This window comes from Colossoma macropomum, unplaced genomic scaffold (assembly GCF_904425465.1).
Source record: "Colossoma macropomum unplaced genomic scaffold, Colossoma_macropomum, whole genome shotgun sequence".
NCBI classification, from domain to species: domain Eukaryota; kingdom Metazoa; phylum Chordata; class Actinopteri; order Characiformes; family Serrasalmidae; genus Colossoma; species Colossoma macropomum.
The window spans coordinates 20,289,524-20,316,321 of record NW_023494800.1 but is presented as its reverse complement, the minus strand read 5'-3'; the positions used below and the strand labels follow the sequence as shown (position 1 = coordinate 20,316,321).

Sequence of the window (26,798 nt, the reverse complement as noted above, 5' to 3'; positions counted from 1 at the left end):
TCATTTTTACACCAACTTCACTGAGTAGCCATCACAATGACATTTAAATCAGTCTTCTCCTGGCTTGATAAAATGCTTATGACTGAACAGCAACCAAATGCAAACAAATTAATGTTGTCAATTACTATGAATTAGGCCATGATATGGAAGAGCACATCATTAAATAAAATTATACTACACACACACACACACACACACACACACACACACACATATATATATATATATATATATATATATATATATACATATATATATAGCGTATGTACACACACACAGTTCTCTAACTACCAAACAGTAAACAAGGCTACCCTGTTAATCTCCAGTCTGCTTAAAAAACTAGATGATGAAACTATGCCCAAAACTTCCATTATCAAAATTCCTACTTATACAGTTTTCCTTCTCCAGCAGCGACAGGTAATTAACACACGAGGGCACTAGTAACAAATTTCACACTGCCTACAAGGTCCGGCCCTTCAGGCCTGTTGCCTGGAGACAGAACGCACAGTATTTAGGCCCTGAGCCTTTGTGGAATTACAGTAAGCACTAAGATGAGCTGATCAGCAGGTTTCCCCTCCCCTTCCCTGCACATGCCCTTGACCTCCACACACCTGCCGCACCAGGACGTCCTGCACCGACTAACATACCATGAAAAACTGAGGCGAAAACCACACACAGCAGCAGCAGCATAGAAGTCACCAAGGTTGAAAGTAAACGTCTAAAAACTGACCTAACAGAGCCGTTCTGTGATCAGGAGCAGCAGACACAGCAGCACAACTAATCTAAGGAATTACTGCAGGAACTCCACTGACCACTGAGTAATGGAAGAGCAATGGAGCACATGGGAGCCTTTGATGAAATTAAATGTAATATGATTTGATTTAAAAACTTAACTACTCTCTTTCTGTTATATGCTTTTATTCATGTCAGTGTTTTGAAGATTCCCTAGACATGAGGACAACCTGTATCCTTCTAGGTAAAGGAATATCTCTAAAGGGAATTATCAAAATGAAATCTCTTGCCAATATGAAGGGTTCGTATATGTTTACTGTTTACCTAGACAGATTACCATTTAATTAGCATTCACGAGCCTCCACTGTAACAATACACAAGCTGTAGCAATGAGAGAGGACTATTATGGAGGGAGGACTTGAAACATTAACTGTATGTGTGTGCATATGTATATATATAAAAAAAAATAACAATAATAATTTATATTTATATATATATATATATATATATATATATATATATATATATATATATATATATATATATATAAAACATTATTATTATTATTGTTATAATATATATACATATATATACACACACACACCCAAAATCATTTAAATGATTTCATTTATTGATGGAAAAATGCTGTTCATGCACATCAACGACTTATCCAGGAGGTCACAAAAGAACCCAGACTAACGTCTAAACTACAGGCCACACTCACCTCAGTTAAGGTCAATGTACGTTATTCCACAATAAGAAAGACACTGGGCAAAAACGGCATCCACTGGAAAGCTGCAAGGCGCAAATCACCGCTGACCAAAGAGAACACAAAGGCTCGTCTGATATTTGCCATGAAACATCTAGATGACCCTTAAGACTTTTAGAATAATATTCTGTGGACTGATGAGTCAAAGGTGGAACTCTTTGGAAGACATGGTTCCCATTACATCTGGCATAAAGCTAACATCACAATCCACCAAAAAAACAACAGTCAAACATGGTGGTGGTAGTGTAATGGTCTGGGGCTGCTTTGCTTCTGCAGGACCAAGACGACTTGCCCTAATTCAGGGGTTCGGCAACCCAAATGTTAAGAGTCATTTTGGCCTTTTAACAAAATGTCTCAGTATGTGGTGACGTACTAGTATAGGCTAAAAAAAATATATTACTTTGCACTGCTTTAAGCTTTAGCTCAGCTACAGCCACTTTTCTCGCATCTCCAGCAGGAAACTTTTCCACAAAAATAGATTAGTTTCTTGTGAAATGTCCCTTAATGTTCAGTTTTTTTATGAGAATGAAGTCAGCTTCTCATTCATCAGCTTCTTGTTCGAATTTTCCTGTTACACTTTAAATGGCGCCTTACGCACCCAACTTGTAACTGCTACACCATTTAAGATAAAACAGGAGAATTCGAACAAGAAACTAGTGAAGAAGAATCTGACTTCAGCGTTGCGACTTTTTAGTGTTTGACAGTTTCTCGTTACAGATTAAATGTATCAGGAAACCAACTGGGGTGCTTATAAAAAGAAAATGAGTACATTAGTCTCTAAATCATCAATGTTCATCTTAAGATAAGATACAATAATCCTTTATTAGTCACACAATGGGGAAATTCTCAGTGTTACAGCAGCAAAGGGATAGCAAGGCAAGAAAAGTAACAAGAAGAGTAATTAATAATCAAGTCATTAACTTAGTTAATTACTTAAGGTTTTTACAGTGTGTTACTTGTTACTATATAGACAAATCTTAAATCTTTCTCTTTGCCTTTTGGTTAGCTACTAGCTAGGTGAGATTGTTTTCTGCGTTTCAGGGTCAAAGGTTGGGAAATTACCAGTTGTAAACTACGTTATGTCCAGCGATTAAGACCATTTATTGTTAAAATTGAGTAAGAACGATCAGCAGAGCTTTATTCTATTGTAAAGGAGGATTATTTTATTTTTTTATTATTTTATTGGTGAGGAAAAATAAACAAACACACTTTTTTCTTCATTCTTTTCCGTCTTAACCAGCCATCTTAAATTTTGAAGACTGTTATTGCAGGCTACTTTTTTTATTTGTACTTATAAAACAAACTTCTTATAACAGTAACATACTTATCAGCCAGTCACCAGTCTAGATGAGCCAGCTTGCTCATGAGACTGACGTCTGAGGTACTGAAAGTACTGGAGTTTTTGATAATTGCTGTTATTGAAGTAATTCCATCAGAATCATTATAGTGCTTCATACCCAGCTCAACATGAGACAAATTTAATAAGTTAAATAACTAAGAACAATAGCACAAAGAATAAAATTTGCTACCATTTTAGACCATTACTTCTGTCAGTTTCAGCAGAGGACAAACTAAAGACATTATTACAGTAGCTGATGGGGAAATGACAAAATAGAACTACATACAAAACTTTACCCCTTGTCATGAATGTGACAGCCAAAGCGTATATGCTACTATACGGCGTGTGAACATTGAGTACATGAGAATCATACTTTTTAAAATGTCATTTCATCTTATGCTTCCTATATACTATTCTATATACAATTTAACCTCTATTCACAGAGCTCTCAACTGTTGCTAGCACACAGTCACACGGTAGAAAGATGTTTGCTCTGAGCTCACTTAGTCAGCTGGTTTGTATAATTTAAGAGGTCTTGGCATTTAATGTTGCCAGATTCCACAAAGCCATCTCAGACAACACTAAAATACAAAATACACCATAGTGGCACTCTTTTGTTTATGCCTAAGTAGCAGTCGAGTCTTTGTGTTCCACAAAAATAGAGAAACACTGCTGCAGAACAGACTCAATGGGAGGGGTCTTTTATGAAGAACTTTCGTAGGAGTTGTACGAGCGGACCAAAAAATTAGAAAGACTGCCAAGGGGGGAAAAAGTGGAAAGAGGAGAAAGGCAGGGATGCTGGGTGTGGTCAGCAGAAAGCCCATCTGCAGTGAGAATAATTAAAAGCATATAGGAGTATTTGAATGTGCTGAGACCACAGTTGGGATCCAAGCCTGAAAAGTACCCATCTCTGAGGGTAAGGGGCTGAGTGTGTGTGTGAGAGAGAGAGAGAGAGAGAGAGAGAGAGAGAGAGAGAGAGAGAGAGAGAGAGAGAGAGAAAGAGAGAGAGAGAGAGAGAGAGAGAGAGAGAGAATCTGTGACAGAGTATAGGAGAGGCTCTTTCACAAGGGAATGCATCCACATCCAAATAAGTGACTCTCATTACCTCATCCATGAACTCAAAGTAGGGGAGCAAGAAAGAGAGAGAGAAAGATGCCGATCCACGTCCCCAACAGTAACCAGTACTAACGTCTCACAAAGACGTTAATTTTCAATTTTAGATAACAGATAAGAACTTGGTTAACTGAAAATGAAAATATCAGGTCATTAGCTGAGTGATACAGACTGCTTTGAAAGAACAGTTCAACATACATAAAAACTAAATAAATACTAAGTTTCCTTTCCAGAAAAAATGCTTTCTGTCTGGTTAATATTTACAATATTGTATAAGGCTCTCTTTGGTGTAACTTTCAAAGAAGCAGAACTGAACAAAAACAATCTAACCAAAAAGTCTTTTTTAGCATGAAGCAGCAGTACTGAGAAAGCATGTACTCAATACCTTCATTATGCATTTCTCATCAAAAACTGCCATATCTGAAAACAACACAGTGCTGAATTTTATCAATTTCTAAAAGGAAGCCATATAGCTCAAATGACAAAAGAACTAACCGAAAACAAACCACTATCCATCACACAGTTATGAGCATAATTTAAGCATAATCAATGCCATCCTATGCCTTGTAGTCCTCTGTCCAGTGCTGTAACCATCTCAGTGATATGTGGACCACTCAGAGACAGTAGGAAGTTTCAGAAGTAAAGACAAAGGGTTCAGGAGCTGTTTGGTAGCCTGCGCACATTACACCACACAAGCTCAATTCATTGCATCTTTCTTGCTCAAACGGCAGCTTTTTGAAATGTATTTTTCATTTGAAGCATGCTGCTGACAGCCACAGGACAGCATGGGATTACTTCAATTATTCAGATATCTGCCTCATTCATGGTGATGGCCTACGAACATGCCAGTAAACTGACATGTTGGCAGCAGCTGGGCCTAAGGTAATTTTATGCCCACACAGAAACAATAGGGTTACTTGGGGAGCTCAAAGACATGGCTTAGGTTCCTTGACTTTTTCCCCTCCACCCACCCTGTAACAACAGGAGAAACCTTTGTAAGTATTTTAAATAAAATAATTAAAAAAAAATTTCCCACATCCCTGCACTGACTAGGTTTAATGTTGGTTAGTGAAGAAACTTTGCTTTCTGATTAAAAAATTCTATTTTTCAACTTCAAAAGCCACAAATTGTTTTGTGCAGTACAGTTCTCTGAGGATCAAACTCGTGTCCAGTCAGTGTCCACAAAAACAAACGCACCAACAAAGACGCTAAAGACAGCAAGAACATGTGATTTGACAGCCTACATATCATAACACACATGACCCACATTTTACACCACACATACACAACACACAAATACACACACCCTCCTCTAGTACAGAGTCTGTGTATAACTGTTCCAGGGGGCTGATGGGAATTAAGTTACATATGAAACAAACATGTTTCTAGAAACTTTACCAAAACAATCAGTAATCAGAGCAATTGGATAAATTCACAATGTTCCTTGAACTTTTAATGATTTATTATTTTTAAAAAGTGTAGAGAAGTCATTTTTCGGTGAAGCATTTGTAGACAGCAAAACCTGAAGGCAAAATGCGTTTTAAAACTGCCAGGCTTCCAACCATCTGTTCAAATAAATTAAATCGAATAACTGAAAGTCAGAAAGAAAATACACAAATAAGTCTGTGTTCCAACTAAATACAGGAGAATAAACCTACATGCAACACTTAAAAATACTTTAAACAAAACACTTCTTTGGGAAACTGGCATCCAAAAGGCACCAACCAAAATGTGATGCAATGCAAGTGAAGCGATTCATGTGGAAGGCAAAGAAGAAGCAAAAATGGAATTGTTATTAATCATTAATAATTCTCATTCATGTCATGTCACTATTAGCAAAAAGGTATTTTAAAAAAATTGTTGTGGTATCGGCATCAAATTTAAGGTATCAGATGATACCGAGCACTACTGAGAAATACAAAGCAAGCCTACAAAAGAATGTTTAATGTCAAGCAATTTCTTGATGTTTCTATAGCCTAAAATAATAATTTAACAGTCAGAGGTGTTAGGTCAGATTTCAAAGAAATCTTTTGGACCCAGTCATATGCCTTTGCGTATTAATGTCACACACAGAGGCTCAAAAAGAAAGCCCGGCTCAAAGTTTAGGCCTCAAACGCAAAATGATGATGTGATGAAGATGTGATGACAACAGCAGATAATTCACTCACATCCTCGTAAGAAACCAAGTCCTTCACCAAGTTTTGACCGAGTTCTCTTTGTATACATTAATACATTAAATAAACAACAACAAAATGAAAATTTGTTTTGAGGAAAAACAGACTACTTCTTCAAATAAACTGTAGGCGAATTACAAGAGGGTTACTGAAATGTCCAAAAATATAGTCTGGAAGCAGCCAAAACAGTAGGTTCACTTAGTTCAGAGTGTACACTGAAACAAAAACTTTACACTGGCAATATTTTGCTTCTAACCCTCTATTAAGTATGTTGACCGGGTTTACGCAGCAGTATGTTACAAAGTATTTTATAACAGTCAATGCAATACAAAGAACAAATATTAAGTAAGTTTTAAGTTTTACAAACCTTTTTTGCAAGCTCAGAGCAAGCAGAACCTTAACACAAGTTGAGATTTAGGAGAAGTTTAATGCTGAGGAGATAAACATTTAGGGCTTCCCTGCACCAGTCTTTCACCTATGTTGATAAAAAGGAACTAGTGTCATCACATCAATTGAATGAAAAGCATTTACAAGCTACTCTGCTTTATAAATATACAGTGTGACCAGCATCACAGGTTAACAAAATCAAGTATCAAGTTTAACGAAATCAACATATACAGAGAGCGAGAAACTGACGTTCTCTTTACCCCTGGCATCAGATCTTGGGTGATCTTGAGTGGACAGTGCTAAGGACAGGTCAGAACAGAGCCCAATACATCTCAATCCACATCTGGAGGTGGTCAGGGACTCATGGCCACATAACATCTGTAGTGCAAATCCTTAAACGTGTGGATGCAACCCTGACAACACTGAATGACCACCCTGATAAACAGAGTCATCACAGCAGAGATGAAGGGAGCTGAGCAGTGATGTTTTCCATCTCCTCGAAGTTGCAGTCCATTTGATCTGAATGTGTGTAATAGCCCATATATAAACACAAACAAGTACATGCAGAATAATTTTTATCTAACAGCAAATGCAGCAAGAGACTGACGTAGTATACATGTGCAGCACCCTTCCTTCATCCACAAAATCCATTCAGAAAAGATTGCAATACGTGACACATTAGAGGCTCATGAAAACGGCTCCACTTATGACCGGATCACTTGAGACGTGTTAATACCAGTTATGGACAAGGCCTAACAGACCCAATCATATGTTTTTTGACAACTACTAAAACTGAAGTAAAACAAGAAATTTGGTAAATGATGCTGCCAAATCATATTACTTCACTGAATTAATCTCTCACAGTCATGGCAGCGAACCATGTGTGTTCATCACTAAAGCAGGGCACTAAGAATTAAGCTCCTTGATTTTTGCAAAACTGCTTGCATTTTCCCACTTTTTTCGAATTTTGTTTTCACTTCTTTTACATGTTTACTTTCCCTGACTAGGGCTGCACCCATACTGACACTGGCACTGGGTATCTCTCCGATACTGTGCTCATTTACTCATACTCGCACTCATAAAAATTCAGTGATACCAACAATATAATACCAGCTGATGCTGTGTGACGTAAGCCAACTGTACGCTGCTGTGCTAATACACAAGCGCAGTGTAAAAGGCTCTGCTTACACAGCAAAGTCTTAACTGACTATGTGACAGTCAGACACAAAGTCATCGGTCACTTTAAACATTACACCTTGGTATTTTCCCCCCACCAGGAATACATTCTGTGACTTCAGCCTGTTTTAAACACACAATCACAACTACTTTGCCAATATGGGTGGAGACACATAGGCCAGCTAATCAGAGGCAAAAGAGTCGACATTTGCAACCTAAGTCTGTATATGCCAACTTTACTCTGTCTGACTGAACAGAACAGCAGGCCATAAACATTAATACGGTGATTCTTTTTGGTAAAACAGGCTGTAGAGAGATCGTATTGTCCTACTGTGTACGTCCACCTCTGGCTTTTAGCTTCAGTGCAGTGTTAGCAGTTCTGCTCAGTTTCTCCGTGTTAGCTCAGCACTCGGCATGCAGCATGTTTTTAAAAATAAAATTTTATTTTAAATTGTTTACAGACAGAGCTACCTGTAGGGACTGCGTTTCTCGCAGTATGGATGGAGCATTTTCGTACACTGTGAGTACAGAAATCACAGGCTTTGTCCGTACACAATGGTCTGTTCAAATGTACTGGGTAAGTCACCAAAGAACAGGATTTCTAAAAATCACAGTGTATGTATGGCTTCAAATGACATTCAACTACAGCCCAAACAAAAGACTCCCGAAAAGACATAAAACTCCACATGTGAGCTCCTCAGATGCTGGAGCCTGAGACTTGATTCCTGCTGTCACGGCATTATAGAGACTGATGTTGAAAAACACAGAAGAGGAGCAAAACTACAGCTATACATCGGCAAGTACTAAATATATACTCTTACTCAGTCTGAAAAAAATGGTATCAGTGCATCCTATCCTTTACCAGCAAATTTATATGTAGGTTTAGTTTCTTTTTTTTACGTTCATTATGTAAGTGCATACTAGTCCAAAACAATTACACTGTTAGTTGAAACACAGCATTAACACAAAACTACTGAAATAATTAAACTCAAGTGCACTTTTCAAAACTTTGTCAACAGTGTCAGTTTTAATGCAGCTTCTAGCTGTTATGCTAGAAGTAGTGTGAAGTATGAATGCACTGTTTACTTGTGTTGTTGCCACTATTGAGCCAGTACCGATATCCAAGATTTTAATGCATATTATCTTTCGTTCTCAGTGCAGATATATACACATGGGACTAAATCTTCTCTGTACCGCTGGTCGAGGTAATGTAACATTAATTTGGAGAGGTTTACAAAATAAATAACATGAAAAAAATGCAAACTGCCCTTCCAGAACACAACAAATGAACCATAAAATATCAGACTGGACATATCAGTACTCACTCAATACTTTAGACAAAAGAAAGAGAAGTAAAGGGTTATGCACATAGACCCATTTCCATCTAAGAAGGAGAAAGGCCAAAGCTAAACATTTAGTCAAGTGTGGCTGCAGCCCAACTTCCAGCTTGTAGTAAAAAGTATTTGCACAGCAACAGATATACTTCAAATCTTGAGAAAGAAAAATCATGATCAGTTCCATAATCACAATTTTTTTTGCTAGGCCATTTTTTATTATGAATTATATGCAATATGATTTTGGTATTTATTTTTTTTAACATTATTGCGCATTGACAATTTTTGGCAAAGACATGAAACACAGTTAAACTCTTCAGTTTGCTCTGGGAAAGACTGGAAGAAACTGGAAAAATTGGGAACAAAGATTTCCAAAACCTGCATCTGAAATGCCATTTTCTAATGCAAACTACTGAACAAAAGATGCTTTTATGGTTAAATTTCATTTATCCATTAGAACGGATGACCTATTTTTGAATATTTTCTTAATCTTGTACAGTAGGGGTGGGCAATATGGCAAAAATAATTCAATATTCAAAAACATTTTTACAATACATGATATGCAACCTAATATTTTGTTTTTCTGAGGTTTGGTAAGTTGAAAAAAGCAGAAAACCAGGAAAACCAGCCAGATAAAAAGCCAGATTTAAATATGTAGTGTACATAAATAAATATTGTCCATTCATGTAGTATATGATATACGGGATCATTTGTTGACAGAATATTTCAGATTCTACCACGAGAACATCAGGACAAATTTTGACCTGCAACAGACACATCTGTCAGTTCTTGAGAGCTCTGCTGGCGTCCTTATAAACCACACAACTATACAGCATGTGTACTGAAGCGCACTATGACTACTGCCAATCACTAATTGTAATACTAAGGAAAATAACCAAAATAATTTTAGTCAACAATGTAATATTTTGTGCAACGTATGTGAATTTCGCATTTTTTCTAGTAGTGCACATACCATTTCTTTTAGACTTAGAACGTGCACAAACATGTTTAATAATACTCGCCAATATCGAGTCCAATACCATACGGAGTAACCTACTTTAAATTAACAGTAGTTAGTGCAAATTAGTGCAATGTATCCCAAAAGTTAAATCATTTAAATCTGGCTATTTTAAATGAATTGCATTACTAGATATGCCAGATTATTTACCTTGGACGGAGTAGCACTGCAGTGGAGAAGAGTGGGTTTTGTCCCACATCAGAAAAGTGCTTCTGTACAGCTGTGAAAAGTATGTTTTAAAGTTTTAGTCCTCATCTGTCTCTTTCAACAGCAGCAGCGGCAGCAGGAATCATACCTGAGGATAACGCATCCAAGGAGCTCACTTGTGGAGTTTTATATCTTATTGAAGTATTTTGTTTGGTTGGTTGAGCTGTAGCTGAATGTCCTCTAAAGCCAGACACTGTGCGATGATAGAAATCTTGTTCTTTGGTTACTCACACTGTATGTTTGAATAGACCGTCATACATCTATTCTACATACAAAGCCTACGATTTACATAATCACACTGTACGAAAAAACTCCCTCCATGCCACGTAAAAACGCAGCCCCTACAGACAGCATTGTCTATAAACAACTGCAAATAAAGCTGTTTCATCCAAAGCACACTGCTTCGAGTACTAAGCAAACACGCTGAGAAACTGAACTACAGCAACACTGCTAACACTGTGTACTGAAGCTAAAATCACGTGTGGATGTACACAGTAGGACAATACAGTCAGACTTCAGCCTATTTTACAAAAAATAAAAAATTAAATAAATAAAAAACACCATATTAACGTTTATATCTCATAATGCTATTCAGTCCAACAGAGTAAAGTCAGCATATACGGACTTTGGTAGCAAATGTCGACTTTTTTACTCCTCTGTTTTGCTAGCCTATGTGTCTCCACATGTATTGGGGAAGAGGCTGTGGGTGTGTTAGTGTGTGTTTAAAAATGGGCCAAAATCACACGGTGTTTTCTGGTGGGTATCTGCCAAGGTGGAGTGTTTAAAGTAACCAACAACTTTGTGTCCAGCCTCCACAGGGTCAGCAACACTTCTCTTTGAGAACAGAGCCTCGTTCACTGCCAGCTTGAGTCGTTTGTTCATCAGCAGCATACACTAGGTTTATGCCACATGCTAACAGTTGGTATTAATGAGTAATCATATGAGTAAATGAGCATGGTATTGGGTCGATACCTGACACCAGTGTTGGTATCAATGCATCCCTAGTATTTTCACATATTTAACAAAACTAATATGGTAGAATCTCCTAAAAAGAAAATCACAGATAAGAGTTACTGTTCATGATAATGATCAGTTGCAAAAGCTTAAAAAAGTTATTGGAGAATTTTAAAAACAGCTATTTCTTTAATAAGTAAGTGCTGAGACATGTTTATAAGAGGTAAACATCTCAATTACTGCCATACACAACATTTTTAAAAACTACATATAAACAAATTTTGAAAATGGTCACCATGTTCAGACTTCCATAAAACACCACATTCACACATAAGTACAAGGTTATTTTCATGTGTGGTGTAGCAGTGCTTGGTCTACGTGGGGTATCTCCAAATTAATAAATATCCAATTGAAAACCTTACACTACAAAACATGTTCCTGTAAATCACACCAGTGTTCACATTCTGAGAAGTTTCATAGTTAATCCTGAAAACACTGGAGTAATAGTCAATACATCAGTTCTGTCTTATCACCAAAGCCTGATAAATTTAAGTACATACACACAACTTTTACAGCACAACATTTTCATGTGTCTGTTTTAGTGATTAATAATGTGTTAACACGTTAGATTATTAACACCACTAATTTTTTTCATGTATTTTCCTAATATGGCCACTCAAATCACATGTAGTTCCAGCCAGAAGCACTGCTGCTCACACACTTGCCGTAACTCCACAATACAGCTGATAAAATGTTCCACTGAAAGTTCTCCTATTATTTCTAATTTCCTTTAAATTCACAGTGCAGCAATGTTTATCACCAAAGAACATCAAACCCAAAGTAACTTTTACAAGCAAAACATACCTGTGATGCCAACAATATCCATAAGATCAGTAACATTAGCACTGGAGGATGCCATCAGCAGACTACACTGGACAGTGCTTGCATGAGACCTATCGATAAATCAACCCCCAAACTAACAAAAGCAACAGCGAAGCAGAAAATTCCGGTTACCCCGAAACAAGGCGTAATGATCTCAGAGCGAGGAGTCTACAAATGTGGAGGAATTTTTACATGCCACCACCGCTGCGCTCGCTAGACGTCGGTAATGAAAATGGAACATTATTTTCATGTAATACGTGTGGTTTTATATTCCGATTCAATTTGAATTATTTAAGCTTATATATACACGTTCTGATGAAGTTTACTGTTGCCACTCATATAGTGACAAAACACACTGTTTTGTAACCGGCGAATTAGGACAAATAAGACAAATGCAATTAATCACAGTTAACCACACAAACTAATACAATTGTGACTCGTTCTTTTCGTCGTGATTCATTATTTAAATTGTTTGACAGCCTTACCCCATTGATTTATTTGAACAAAACATAGTACTTTTCTCTTTATGTCAAAGTTAGGCACTCCTGTGTTGCACCAATACATTAGCCACCTGCAGAAAAGACCCTAAACAACTGTTAGTACAACTGTTCCACATATTGCTGGTTCCTGTTTGTGACTGTTAATACCAGACACTCATTACTCATCTATATCCACTCCACAAGTCTTTGAGCTACAAACAAAAAGACTTGTTTAAGATAACTCACACAAAAAAAATACTGGTTCAAAAATATTACATTACCTTCACAGTTTTAACATTGCAATTAATAAAAGAAAAAAAAAAAAACCTCTTTCATTGCACTTGAACGTTAGCAGTGTTTCCATTTCAGTTAAAGGGATGCATTAAAGGTAACGGAAAAAAGCTTAAATAATAAAAAAGCAATACTGACACTGGTTCAACATGAACATAACATCTTACAAGCACAAATTACAAACTAGTGTAACTACCTAAGGTCAGCATCTTTCCAGAGCAGGATTACTATCTGATCTTGCTGTTGGGAACAGAGCTGCTTGGCCACGTAACCCACAAGACACTTGGCACCCCACCTAATCACTCACCCAAGGGATGCAATGCATTAAGCTATAACCAATAGGTCAAATGTTGCCATTCAAGAGCAATCACATTTTATTAGTTTACATTCTGCTAGGAGTGTCTCCTCAAGGGACATTAAACTAATGTCTAATTTACTCAATCCTAAAGTACTAATGGGAACACCTGGGCAGATGTTTACATGTAACTTTCATAATGGATAACAGTCGGTCCTAACAGTACAAATTAAGAAGCACATTCAGAAATTTACCTTTTGCGGGCAAATGAGAACCTAGAATCTGCAGTCACCGGCAACCAATGAGGAATGTTTTATCCTGTGTGCATGTTATATATACACAAGCAAACTATACCTTATATATTTCCCTGGATATACTATGAAGCGCTTTTCCTTGTATGTATTTTCAAACAGAAACTGTTAAAAGGTTATTTATATTTGGCAAGAGAACATCTTATTGAAAAAGTTAGAACTTCTTGCTGTCACAGTGTGCACACTGACATGTACAAATATATAATTTTCCACACACAGTCAAGGCAAGTGTTTCAGTGCCTTAGTGCCCAGCTGATTCCCACATACTTCAGGCAAGCTCTTTTGTGCCTCCTCATAGGACTTTTAGTCACTGTAAGGGTGGTAAGGAGCACTAAAAGATACACACCTTTTGGGCTGCAGCAAATAATTTGTCATTTGTAGAAAAACAAAAAGCAGTCAGCTATAACTGGAACTGAAGCATCAAAAAGACTGTGGGCTTGAAGTGTTTATGTAGTTCAGAGCTTCACTCGATAGCCATTTAAATACTGAAATATTATTTACTTCTACATTCCAAGTCCATTTCATTTGGAATTCATTTCTGTGAGCTGGATCACAATCATCTATGGGTGGGTTCCCCAGTCATGGCTCAATAATGCTAATGATTAGGTGTTACTGCTAAAAACATTTATGCTCAAATATCAATTTAGTACAATTTAATTTCATCTCCCAAATGCAGATAAAATTTGCTGAAATCTGCAAACGTTAAACATTTGAGTGAGCATAACGGCAAAACAAAATTTAAATGATCAGTAATCTCATCAGGATAAGGCCCCAACTCCTCACGAAAACTCCTCTCCTAAGGTCTAATAAGGTAAAAATGATAACATTCTATAGATTAATTAGGTCTACATAACGCAATTTAATGTTGGCAAATGTGTGAGTAATGTTGACAAGTGTTCTGTGAGAAGAGTTCCAGAAGTGCAAAGAAAGACACTGTAAGCGCAGGAGAGGGATGAAAGAAGCTGGGAAGACTGAATAGGGGCTCTTGTTGGAAATCTGGGCCCTACCTGAGACTGATGTCAGGTCCCTTTTAAGTACCCCTCCCCCCCAAATTCCAAACAAAATACCAACAACACAAGAGTTGGGACACTGGCCCCTATTACAAGTTATAAAAGGCAGCAGACACACCCCTGTCCTCCAGACAGAAGGGGAGAAGAATCATGTGCAACCCTGAAAAACAAGAGGTGTATGTTTTGTAAGCATGGGGTGTGTGCATGAGTGTGCGTGCACATCTACCAAGTATCCTCTAACATCACATTCATCTCACAGTGATGGATTCTGAAATGGGGTCTATTTGTTGTTTGAGACTACTACAGCATCTTCACGTTTGTTCATTACTAAGATTCAGAACTGAGCAGGAGATAAATTACAATTTTTATGTTTAAGCAAAACTTGTTAGTAGGTTAATAAATATGAAGGTTGCTAAACAGTAAGTTTGCCATGAACCAAACATTACAGTAACTTTATAATCATCATATCAACCATTGCCAAATAATGGTTACATCAGATCTCTTACTGCAGCCCAAGTCTTTGACACTGAGAAATAGGTTAAAGTTGTTTTAACCTGAATGCAGAATAACACTGTGAAAGTATGGGCGCTACTAAAATATCAATTTCGTTTTATGGAAATACTCTCCAGATTATTAACAGAAAACAGACGCTAAATTGGCTCTCAGGTTCGCCTCTCAAAGGCGAGTGATGACTGTGCGCTGCCCAAACATTTGGTGATCACGTTTGATGACAACGTCAGTTACTTTACAGACCGTCGCCCCAGCATGAAGAAACCGTGCTGGCCTCCACTTTCTGGTTAAGGCGTGTTGGTCTCATGGCTAATTAGATCCTGCAAAGATGACCAAATCCGTTTTCTAGCCAGAGCCGTTCTGTTGACACTATACTAAAGAGACTGTTGCAACATGGAGCACCTTTTCATCCACAACAGAGGGGGTCATGTGTAAAACCCGTGCAAACGTCAAAGCTAACACATTACAGTACAAACCAGTTCATCTCTTTAGATTATGACAGGGTCACAACTGTTACAGCAGAAAAAGAGACGAATACAGCGAGCCAGCTAACGACAGATAAGCCCAGCTAGTCAACGTTACGAGCTAATATTTAGAGTTACGTAGCTAGCGAGAAGCAGTTAGCCGTAAAGCTAACGACGTTTATACTAACTAGAGGCATCAATATGTTGCAGGGTGTCATTCCAGAAAGCTCCTCAGCGATGAGAAACGCGTGCTGGCTTCCAAACGACACGAACGAAACTTACAGACAGCTGACAAAGTTGTGGATGCCAGACTAAACGGCACCAAAAACTGAAGTAGCAGGCGATGGCGTTGTCCGCTGCTGTGTTTAGGCCCAAATCGCAGCCTTCGTCACAGGACCATGCTAGCTGGCTAACTCGCCGCAACCCGAGCTATTTGGAAACGCAAGTGGCAACGTGGGTTGCGAGAATCGCGCTGAAATGTTTAGATACTGTGACGATTAAACGTGTCTGTGGGGCAAAAATGCATTTTGTAAAGGAAGGCAACGACCTTTACTTTTAGGGGGTTTAAATAAAACTCGGACGACGGAAGGGTTTGGTGGCTTAAGAGCCCAGTCTCTGCCCTCACCCTGGTTTAGTTAGCGAGCTAGAGTTAGCCGAGCTAGCGGCGGACTCGGCTAGCTGAACTAGCTTACCTCGGAGACCTCATCCTCGTCGCTGCCGGATCCGGGGCCCGAGGAGAGGACCGCGGCTGCTGTGAGTTTGAAGTCAAGTCTATCTGCAGCGGGCCCGCCAGCCTCGCCAAATAGCCGGACCTTTTTGCCACCGACGCCTAAGCCGAGGCCTCCGAGTCCGGCTCCTGGTGTGGCTCCAACCCCCATCCCCAGCGCAGGGGAGCGCGGAGTCACCGAGTCAATCTCGTCCTCGAAGCCGTCCGTCCGCATTGCCGTCCCGGCTACAGCATCCTGCATACTTTCCTAAATAAGATGTTTATTCGTGAAGGTAACGTTGTCCCTTCGCCTTCTTTGGGGTTGTATTGTTACAAAATTATCACGTTTTACTTCAGAAAAATCCTCAAACTCTCCTGAAGCGAGAAGAGATTCTCTTTCCCCCAAGCCATTAACTTTCTAACAACCTACCCCGCTTTGTTCTATTTCTGTATAGGCCCGCCTCTTTTCAAAATACTCAAAGGCGATTGGGCGCTGGCGTGAGACGCACGAGTCCGATTGGTCGAGGTGCACGCTACTCGAGCGAAAGCATGCGGCGTTAAGGTTGGTTTACGGGAGGGCTTTAAGATTTAACGCCAGGAAACATTGTACGGTAAAGACGATTGGACACCGACACGCCTGTCAGCAGCTCCCGCCCTTTGGATACGCCTATTTTTGTCTTTATAAGAAAAGTAGAGGTTAATTTGCTTCAGGGTAACAAGTCTTATGACGGGACAAAGTTATGTTTTCACTGAGTTATAAGTAATGCTTGGTATAGTTCAGAGTTTGTCACTTCTAACACCTGTCAGTGAATGAGATGTGTATGTTAGTTTCATCGTGTTGCAACAACTTGCACAGTATAGGAACTGCAAGAGAAATAGTCTACTGCATCATTAAACTCAGCAGAGATCAGCAAAACTCTCACAACTCTAAAACTCTCCATTTTATTCAGCTGTATTGTTTCAGCTGTGTGGGCGAAGGGTCTTGACAGTGTAGTACATGGGGGATAATGTGTTTGGAAGGGATTTGGATTTACCTTATCCATACCTAACATGCACTGATCTCTTTAGTCTCTCGCTTCATTTGCATTAAACTGTTTGCACTTGTTACCACCCTGCCCTTTCCAGAGAAACCTCCATTCAAGCCTACTTCGATTCGCACTGAACTCAGGACTTGGAGGGCAATGTAAACAGACTTTTATTGTCATCATATACATTCATATGACATACATGTCATCATAGACATTTCAGATAGCAACGGATTTAGTGCATGTTTCGGATCAGCAGGCAACCAGATATATAGGATGTAACTCTTTTCAGCATTAATGTCGTGTGCCTGAAGTGATTAACTCAATCATTTGTGCAGTACCGGTATCTAGAAAAGTGTGTGTGTGTATATATATATATATATATATATATGTACACGTGTATATATATATATATATATATATATATATATGAAAGTTTCAGAAAGTTCTGCTGACTCCACAGACTCTGTTGTCCACTACTACAATATTGTCCACTACTACACTAAAATTTTAATGAACTGTTTTTGTGATGTCACAAAACCAATATTTACATATATCTGCCTATTCAGCCTATAGTGGTTTAGCTCCACCCATGCAGGCTAAAGTTGAGTGTTTCAGCTTAGACTGCTCTTTGAATAAAACACAATATAGTGCAGCCAGTTAGAACAGAGCTTATTTACATGTATCCGTCCTAAAGCTACTTCAAACCAGATATGTCAGGCAGACAGTACATATGATCATATGTGAAAAACAGAGCACACACTGGCACTGACATCCAGCCTTTATGCACACCGCCAGTTGACAACTTCCAGCACTGCTGAATGTCTCTGAGCGTCACACAGCACCTGGTGTTTAGTGCACAATACAAAACTCATAAAGAGACCACAAAATAAATAATAGATATAAATTAAAATACAAGACAAAATGCAGGATATGCACCCTTGGATAAACTGCTACGTGTTTGCTTTAAAAATTAGACACCCAGTCATTTGTTACAGAATCAATGTAATTTAGGTGCATGAATATTTGACACATCAAAAGAATTAACAAAAAATGTACATTATGTGCCCTGATCTTGTGTGTTGAATAGTCCCTGAGTTTTTTTTTTAAATTAGACAGCTCAAAATCATTCAAATATATGTTTTGTCATTATAGCACAGGCTTGTAAAGGAGATACCTTAAATAGATTAAATAAACAGCTAGAACAGCTATTACACCTGGCAATGTAGACCAACCACTCAGAGACAGCATTGCTTTTACCATATGGTTAGAATGCTCCAACTGCACTGATGAGCTCCAACCATGGCAGCTACTACAAGTAGCATTAGTCTGTTGATATCCGTCACAAAGTTGGGATCAATTTATGAATGTAGACACCAGTTCTAATCCAAACGAAAGAACTGAAAATACTCAGGCATGCACAATTGGAACTGAGCTCCATGAAATTCCAGTGCAGTTCAGTTGTGCATGTCCATCTGCATGTTAAATGGATAAGCAAAAAGCAAAAAATAATAAAAAGGAAAAATGACATACAATTAACTACATTTAAGATGTTTTCACTTGCTAAGACATCATTTTTGCAGTGCAGTTGATATTTTTGAGGTCCTGATAGTGCCACTGTAACTTATCTCACCTCACCATGAATGTGAACCTAGAACTGGAGTACTCATGGAAAGCCCATAAACAGCAATAATTGCAAGAGTGCAATTACATCTTTGAGCCGTAAAGGAATCTCATCATTAACAATAGCTGTAGTGCGGCAGGGTCTAAAGAAACAAAATATGAAAGAATTTTCAGCTATTGTAACGTATAGGTTCCCTACAAATCATGAAAGATGCCAAGAGACAGTGACAATACAGGGTGATTCAAAAAGATTAATCCGATTTTAAAGTGCCATATTTTAAGAACCGTGAGGTGCCTAGGAACCAATCACATACCACTTGAAAGAGGGGGTCATAGAGTTTCTAACTGTCACTGGAACATGGCTCCTTTCAGTCTGCGAGGAAATGTGACCCCTGAGCAGAAAGCGTTTTGCGCTCTCCACTTCAACAAGAGTGAATCTGTCATAACTGTGCACTGAGCATTTTTGTCGGCAGTGAACCTCCAACAGCTCAGAGCATTCGTTGTTGGTTCCACAACGCTGGATGATCTCCGAAATCGCATTGAAAGAGCCATGAGTACAGTGACACCAGACATGTTCAATTGGGTATGGGATTGAGCTGGAGAAGGTTCATATTGTGCACTTGTAAAATTACATAGTAAACTTTATGCTTATTTACAATTTATAATTTACTGCATTGTTCTGTAATGATTTATAAGTGAAATAAATAATTTTGAAATCAGATGAATCTTTTTGAATCACTCTGTATATTAGTTTGAGCCTTTCAGCTGGCTGAATACACAGTTGTAGCATGATTAAAAGTGTTAAGGACATGTTTGACAATAATACATCATCACATGCGAAAGTTTGGGTGCCCTGGTCAAATTATATGTTGTGTTAATTTTCTAAGTGAAATTAAGTACATATCCTCTATACTGAACACACATATGCACATTTTAATACACAATCACTGTTTATTTTCTCAATGATCACGCTAGAGTTCTGGCACATTTTATATTTTATCTTTTGTTTTTCCAACATAGCAAATAAATAGTAATTGTGCACTATAATTTGCAGAAAAAAAGACATATTTCATTTCCTTGTAGTTAATTTACTTTCACTTAAAAATCAACAGTGTGTTATTTGACCTGTATACAACTGTATAAATCACCTGATAAAAACAATTCTAAATCCCTCAGCTTTAGGTAAAGCTGACATGATCTCGGAGATATGATATTCACTGGACGTTATGATTTCATTTCTATATTTTATTGGACTTCAATAGAGAAATGTGGGTTTTATCATTTTACTGTTATGCTATACATCAACAGGGATTCAACATAGAGTCAAATGCTAGCAATCTACAACTTAGACCTGTTAAAAAACATGAAGAATCTTTATTCGTTCAAAGCATCGCTACAACTACGTTAAGAAAACGTAAGTTTATAAAGTAATTAATTGGGAACGTAGGAGTAATACCACCTTTTCCTTTTCATAAACAACCGATAAAGGACACCATTTCTCAGTTCGATTCAGAACTGACCCCAACTGTGATCTGTCAGTATTAGGATTTGCTACAGAAGTAAGTCTGCTGTGTGACATGCCACCCAAAAAGGTGTTTCAAGCTATTTATATCTTAGCAGTTATTGAATAAGCAATAAAAAGAGTAAAACAATAAAATAACAGTATTTTTGTTTAAAAAACAAGCCATTGTTATTTTGTGATATGGCTAGAAAACACAGGTTTGGTCCTCAAATTTCCCCTCTATTTCTTAAATTACACCACCAGCATACTTGATTCAAGTTAATAACATGTTAATTAGCCAGTAAAGTTTTAACGATTTAACCAGTACATGGGTGGAAACTACCAATACTGGGGTGCCTTGAAAAGATGTTTGGAAATGCCAAGTTAACACTTTGACAGACAGAAAAATCTGTTTTGTAGCATCAAAACTATAGTGACTGTGCAATAGCCAACCAAACTGGAGTTTCACAGTGTGGCATTCAAGTTGTCGGTGGGCAAGTTCAAGACAGAAAACACAAATAAGACCCAAGAAGCTGTCTAAATCTGATGAACAGTACTTAAAGGTCACTTCCTAGAGGGACAGAAGGAAATCCGGAGAAGTGCTTTCTCAGCAAAGGGCAGTCATTTGGCACCAAAGGACACACTTTGACAGTGAAAAGTCATCTTAAAAGAAACAATCTCTTGCAGGGCACGCTGCAGCTAAGAAGCCGTTCTTGGTAAAAAAATAAGCAGATCGCCACAAGATCGCCACTCTTTAAAGACCATGGAGACACAACTGTTAGAAAATCCAGGCTGTAAACTTCTGATCCTCAAAGACGCCCGTAATGTGAGACGAACTGTTAAGATGTATGCTGTCTATAACATTCTCTCATGGACCGGGGGTTTCATCAAGCTATACATTGAAGAAAGTAAGTACAAGTTGGCAAAAACTTCTATTGGCATAATAGTCCTCAACACAATTAAAACACAGTATTAAATTGGCCCCTTACAGCCCTTACCTTAACATAATAGATCATATGGACAAAAAATAAAGTGTTAAATCCTGAAGCTTGGAAGAATTTGCCCAGGACTACATGGAAATCAAAGTAGTGAAGAGACAGCACAACGGACACTTGAGGGCTTAACCTGTGCTTTACATTGTAGGATGAGTTCTTCAAGATTTGGGACCTGTACATTACACGTAGGACCAGGTGCATCTGCAGAGCGTATGCCAGTGGTAACTGTTCGGTTAATATATAGTACCTTGCAAGTTTTAGGCACCTGAGAAAACTATGTTTATAAGCTTTAATTGGTCAGTAAGTATGTAAGTATGTTTATTCGCTCAGAAAAAAAACATTATTAGAATAAATAACATTTATATTAATACAATAAACAGTAATTTTATGTACATTGTGTTCCTTTAACCAACCCTCTCCTTGTGGCAGCCTGGTATTATTTGTATTTATCATCCAATACCTGCTGTGGCTAATCACTGCTTCGTTAAATTAAATTAGGAAGGCTGTGGATGGATTTAAACAAATCTATGCGATGACTGGAGGTGACAAGGTGAAGTCCAGAACTCCACCCTAAACTACTTTTCTGAAATCACTAAATTCTTGTTACCTTTTGCTGTATTTATATCAACTTATATTGAGTCTATTATATAGTGCTTTAAATCAGGCAAATCGTTACTACTGCACAGAACTGTACACATTTTGATAGGTGATATATTGTCAGTATCAGAACAAAACATTGTATATCCAAAAATGTAACTTTACAAGAGGAAAAGAAGAGGAAAAAAAACATCCAAGTAACTTTGGACGATTTATATTGGTTCATTCATCATAAAATTGACACAAACATCAACTGGCTTTTCCAAATGTCAAAAAATGAAAAATACGAGGTTTTATACCTCATTTATCCCCCAGTGACAATATGTATATCATTCAGGCTTACCTATATCAAAATGTTTTCTCCCCATGTGAAAACGATATACCTAGATGGTTTCTTTTGTATTTTGTTTTATAGTTATTTATGGACTTGGAACTTTGTTCATATGGATATTAATATGTTTGTGCAGACTGTGTGGTTTGTTGGCTGTTTATAAGCTTATCTGTAAGGCCTTTGTAAGGAGGAAAAAAAAACTCTTAAAATAAAGAGAAAACAAAGCTTTTTAAAATAACATAAGAACTCACAAACACTGTAAAACACCATTTAATGCAATTTACATAAATACATATTTACAAATAAAAGCAACAGCACCAAAATCACATGGGACACTCGCTTGCTATCGGCTTAAGCAAACAATTTATCACAAGAATTACAATCAGAAAGTTCAGCAACAAAACTGCTGTATTGATGATCAAGTATTAAAAAGGTCAGGTTAAAAGCTCTGGTTGTTTTATGCCTAATGGAATTTTGGCAGTTGACACTGTATATGCCTTTAAATTTATAACACCTCATATGCAATACTTAAACAATACAATGTACCCCTCCAGAGTTGAATGAGGTATATTTAAGTTAAATAAAATGTATTAAAAAGGGTGACCTATTAGCAAAACAAGGTGTCCAGTGAAGTGAGAGCTTGACTGTAGCAGGTCACAATGTACTCAGGAACTCCTTCACCTGTAATTAAACAGAATAGAGCAAACAGACTTACTGCAAGGTTCTCCCTTACATGTTATCAAAAGTTTTTAAATAGCCTTTTCTAATGGGTAGGTGCCAGACTAAACACCTACTGGACTGTAGGGGGGAGGGGGGAAGAGAACACAGATGTGTGAAAACATTATATTTTTGTTGTATCATCCAACCTTGTCTAAACACTTGAGCTTCCTGTCAACTTTAGACTCTCACTTACAAAGTAAATGGTAAGAGTATATTTACCACTATCACACAGCAGCTTACAATACTTGGTATGCAAGTTTTTTTTATTTATTTATTTATTTTTTTATTCAAACTGTTCTGCATATATATTTACCTTGTCCATCACTCCCTGCTGTTTAATTCTGTCATTTTTGAAGTCGTCATTAACCTCCAGAACCAGAATGGGGAGATCCTTCAAGTACTCAAAATCAAGCCTGAGGATAACAGCAATTAGTCTCTTAATACAAATTGTAATAAAATGGAACAATAAAAACTGGAAGAGGAAATTAGTTCTGTTTGTTTAATAGCACCAAATCTTAAATGAGAATGCACTTTTAATTACATATTAGGAAGAGGACTCACTGTGTAGTTCTGTTATAGAGCCAGCATTCATGCTTATAATGAAGTTGCTCCAAGTATTCCAGAGGAATGCCCAGTTCTTCCTCTCGTCCTCGCAATTTAAGACGCTGCATACATCTCTGCAAAAACACAACGATTACTAGACTGTAATGTACTGTAGTCCTTGAATTGTATGTTCGGTGTTTGAGAAGATGACAAATATTTCCTGAATGCAAAGCAAAAAGCAGCCTTAACAAAAATATTTCCTTGCAGAATTTTCACCCTCCTCCCCAAAGTGCTTCCTATATATATGCTATACCTCAGGATCTGCTCGCAGGTAGATCATTGCATCAAGCTCAATCTCAGACTCAAACTGAGAGAGGAGCCAGCCATGCCAGTCCTGGTAGATGGCCCACTCAGTCTCATTCAAATTTCCAGACTCAAAGAGATTTGAAGCAAAGATATATCTGCAAAATAACACAGACCACTTCAGTGTAAAGGTCACATGTAACAGGCGTAATGAACGTTTAATACCCACTATGCATGTAATAAGTATGCAAGTTCCAATCTCTTCATAAGCTTATGATTTTTTATGTCCATTAAGGATTGTACATGTATTCAAATTCTTTGAATTACTTGTCAGATACCTGTCACTGTAGACAGAGCGCTCAAAGAACTGGATTGGTTTCTCTGCCAGTTGCAGCTTGGCAGATGGGGGCTGAAGCTGGGCACGAACACGACTCAGACAAGCATAGCTCTGGAAGGTGTAGGACCAGCGGCTGGGCTTGTCATACAACATCTGCAGCAGGTTGCCTCCACTCTTCTGGGATGTGCTGAGCTCCTAAAGAGATCAAGATAGAGTTTAGGCAGGGATCAAACAGTTTTGAGATAAGGTTTTGGTCTAATCCTAAAACCCATTCATGCTGAAGAGGTACATGCAGGTAAGGTGTGAGGAAAATTAAATGAAAGAAATTCCCCTAGATTTACCACTATTTTGCCATGATCAACATTACACTGGTCATTTTGGACAGTAAATAAAGCAGCTACATTTGTGTTATAGACATCACAACCCCTGGTTTCCAAACTTTGCAAAGAAATCCAAGTGTTTACCATTTCACATAAAACCACTCTGAATTACCTTTTAACATCTCAATGACTGAATTGTGCACAAATTTTTGAAACGTTTCTGGACAGAAATCAGGGTGTGATTTGAAACAAACAACCTTATAACCGTATTGGTTTCTTTTATAGTATACCATATGGATGTGAAATTATGCTATGTACCAGTCATCTACTGAAATTGCTCTCCAGCCCTTAAAGAAGCAAATAAATAAACGAACAAGCACATAAAACAAATAAACAAACATGTGCTTTTATCACACTTTCTAAATAGAAGCTACAGTTAAAACATCCATGAAGTCTTTTATGTCCAGTCTGATCTCATTCTGTGCAGCAAAATGAACCACTGCATATCCAACAAGATCACAGGGGCTGGAAAAGGATCAGTTTCCGTACCTCATATTCATTCTCTGTAGTCTGAACATTGCACCACTTCCCAATGGGTTCCGGTATGACTTCGAATTCATCTGACTCTCTTTCCAGCAGCCGCACAAAAGTCGATTTCCCAGCAGCTATTCAGCAAACAGACATTAAATCACTTCTATGAAAAATAAACTTGTGTAGTCATAGCAGTCTGTTAATGAAACCGATGGCATTAAGAGAAATCTTAAAATGCCTCATATCTCTTACGGACCTAACGAACAAGCTCACTCAGTATACCAGGTTTCTCTGACATTCTCACCTCGCTAATGTATTTGGGGAATATTTAAAATAATCATTTCTACCCCGGTTTAATTTTAACAGTTTCCAAATGTGGCTTAAGCAGCTAGTCAGCCATGCTAGGTCATACAGATTACAAAACGACCCAAGAAAATATTAGGAGCTTAAACGTGGAAATTATTTCTGAAATAGGATTTACACTACTTTACAGTTAGACTTTCACTTTAAAAACAACAGTTAATTACATATGTATTCATAACTGAGATAGCTAGAGCTGAAGTGAACAGGCTGCTAACGTTAGCTGGTTAACCCGCCTATTTTTGAGCTGAACCCGACTCAACACACACAAAGGTATTTGGCGCCAAACAACCTGCGATGTTTTAACACATAGTTACATAAAAGAAAACAAATCTAGTAAAGTAACCTCACAAAAAAATCCTAACCGATATAAGCAATCAAATAAGCACAGTCTTCTGCACTGTTTCTACACAATGTACATTACAGAATAACCCAGCTAGGGTTTAAAACTACCGCCAATGAACTCACCAATGTTTCCCTCGATTGAGATCTTCTTGACTCTCTTCTCGAAGCTGTTGTTGAAAACAGGGCTGGAGCACATTCTCTTAGGAGGGGTAGCCATGGCAAGAGCAGATATTACCAACACAGCGGCTAGAAAAATTAATCAAGACTCTGTCTGGTGTTTTTCTCACAAACCTACAACTCTGCTCAGCTCCGCGCGCTGCTCAGTACAGACTGAACCCGCTCTTCAATCTTCCCGGCACTCGATGACGTCAGAGGGCGTCACACACTGGAACAGGAAGTAGTTACAGTGAAAGAGTCTTTCACTTTATTTTTTCACGGTAAGAAAGGAAAATTAATTTCAACATTTTCTTCCTTTTTCTTCCTATTTTCAGTTTTTTTTAATAAAATATTTAAAAATTCATTGTATCTGAAAAGCTGGACTTATGACAGTTTTATCAAGATGATTTTTCCTAAAAGCAAATTCACCATAAAACACAATGGTGCCTAACACATTTTGCACATTACATCATGTACATTTGACTTTGTCATTAAGAACATTTTGTATATGTTTTACGTTCTGTGTAGAAGAAAATGCATGATAATTTGGGCATACAGGCAAAGGCTGTGTATTTTGAACAGGCACTTCAACAGAGGAAGAAATGCCCAGCCCAGCACTAACTCAACACGTAACACAGGGAGTGGGTAACACAGGAGGACCCAACATTCATGGAGGCTTGCCACTTCTAAGCCTTTGTTACACTTCAGAAACAACCCTCCTTGGACACAATTACTCTAATATATTACACACTAACAACAGCAACAGCTTAAACAATAATAAAAGTCTTGGGAGAGCGGCATCACGCGAGTGCCACTTTGCATGGCCACAGCCCACTAAGCTCCTCACCGCAGTGCAGCACATGGAGGACGCAATACAAGCCCTCCTCCAGGGTCGGCCATCCTGGGAGCCCACACAGCCCATACAAAGTCTCAGGGTGTGAGATTCATCTATCCACTGTC

General features: G+C 38.0%; 2 protein-coding genes across 9 annotated transcripts in view; both read right to left on the bottom strand.

Annotated features, from left to right (window-relative positions):
* Nucleotides 1–16,580, bottom strand: part of ankhd1 (ankyrin repeat and KH domain containing 1) — a 39,294-nt gene extending 22,714 nt beyond the window's left edge. For 5 of the 8 annotated variants that reach the window (XM_036589080.1, XM_036589073.1, XM_036589075.1 and 2 more), the window contains exon 1: nt 16,138–16,580. In XM_036589080.1, coding sequence (XP_036444973.1) covers nt 16,138–16,413 — 276 coding nt within the window. In that variant the 5' untranslated portion in view covers nt 16,414–16,580. Of the gene's footprint in view, nt 1–6,494; nt 6,616–16,137 lie in introns of those variants that run through there. The other 3 variants (XM_036589072.1, XM_036589074.1, XM_036589079.1) reach the window with 2 other exon arrangements.
* A 5,809-nt stretch (nt 16,581–22,389) lies between these two features.
* On the bottom strand, nt 22,390–26,043 carry zgc:110540 (deoxynucleoside kinase). The gene is made up of 7 exons (XM_036588216.1): nt 25,806–26,043; nt 24,996–25,111; nt 24,128–24,321; nt 23,800–23,947; nt 23,505–23,620; nt 23,257–23,356; nt 22,390–22,904 (listed from the first exon to the last, which is right to left on the bottom strand). Exons 1-7 carry the CDS (start codon nt 25,897–25,899, stop codon nt 22,878–22,880), a joined length of 795 nt encoding a protein of 264 aa, XP_036444109.1. The 5' UTR covers nt 25,900–26,043; the 3' UTR covers nt 22,390–22,877.
* Between the last annotated feature and the right edge of the window lie 755 nt (nt 26,044–26,798).

Bases quoted from the DNA above. Each gene is read 5' to 3' on its own strand.
- zgc:110540 (XM_036588216.1), bottom strand. From the start codon at position 25,899: ATGGCTACCCCTCCTAAGAGAATGTGCTCCAGCCCTGTTTTCAACAAC. The intron at 25,112-25,805 runs GTGAGTTCATTG...TTTGCTGAATAG, and splicing joins CTCAATCGAGGGAAACATTG to CTGCTGGGAAATCGACTTTT. The intron at 24,322-24,995 runs GTACGGAAACTG...TGATCTCTTTAG, and splicing joins CTACAGAGAATGAATATGAG to GAGCTCAGCACATCCCAGAA.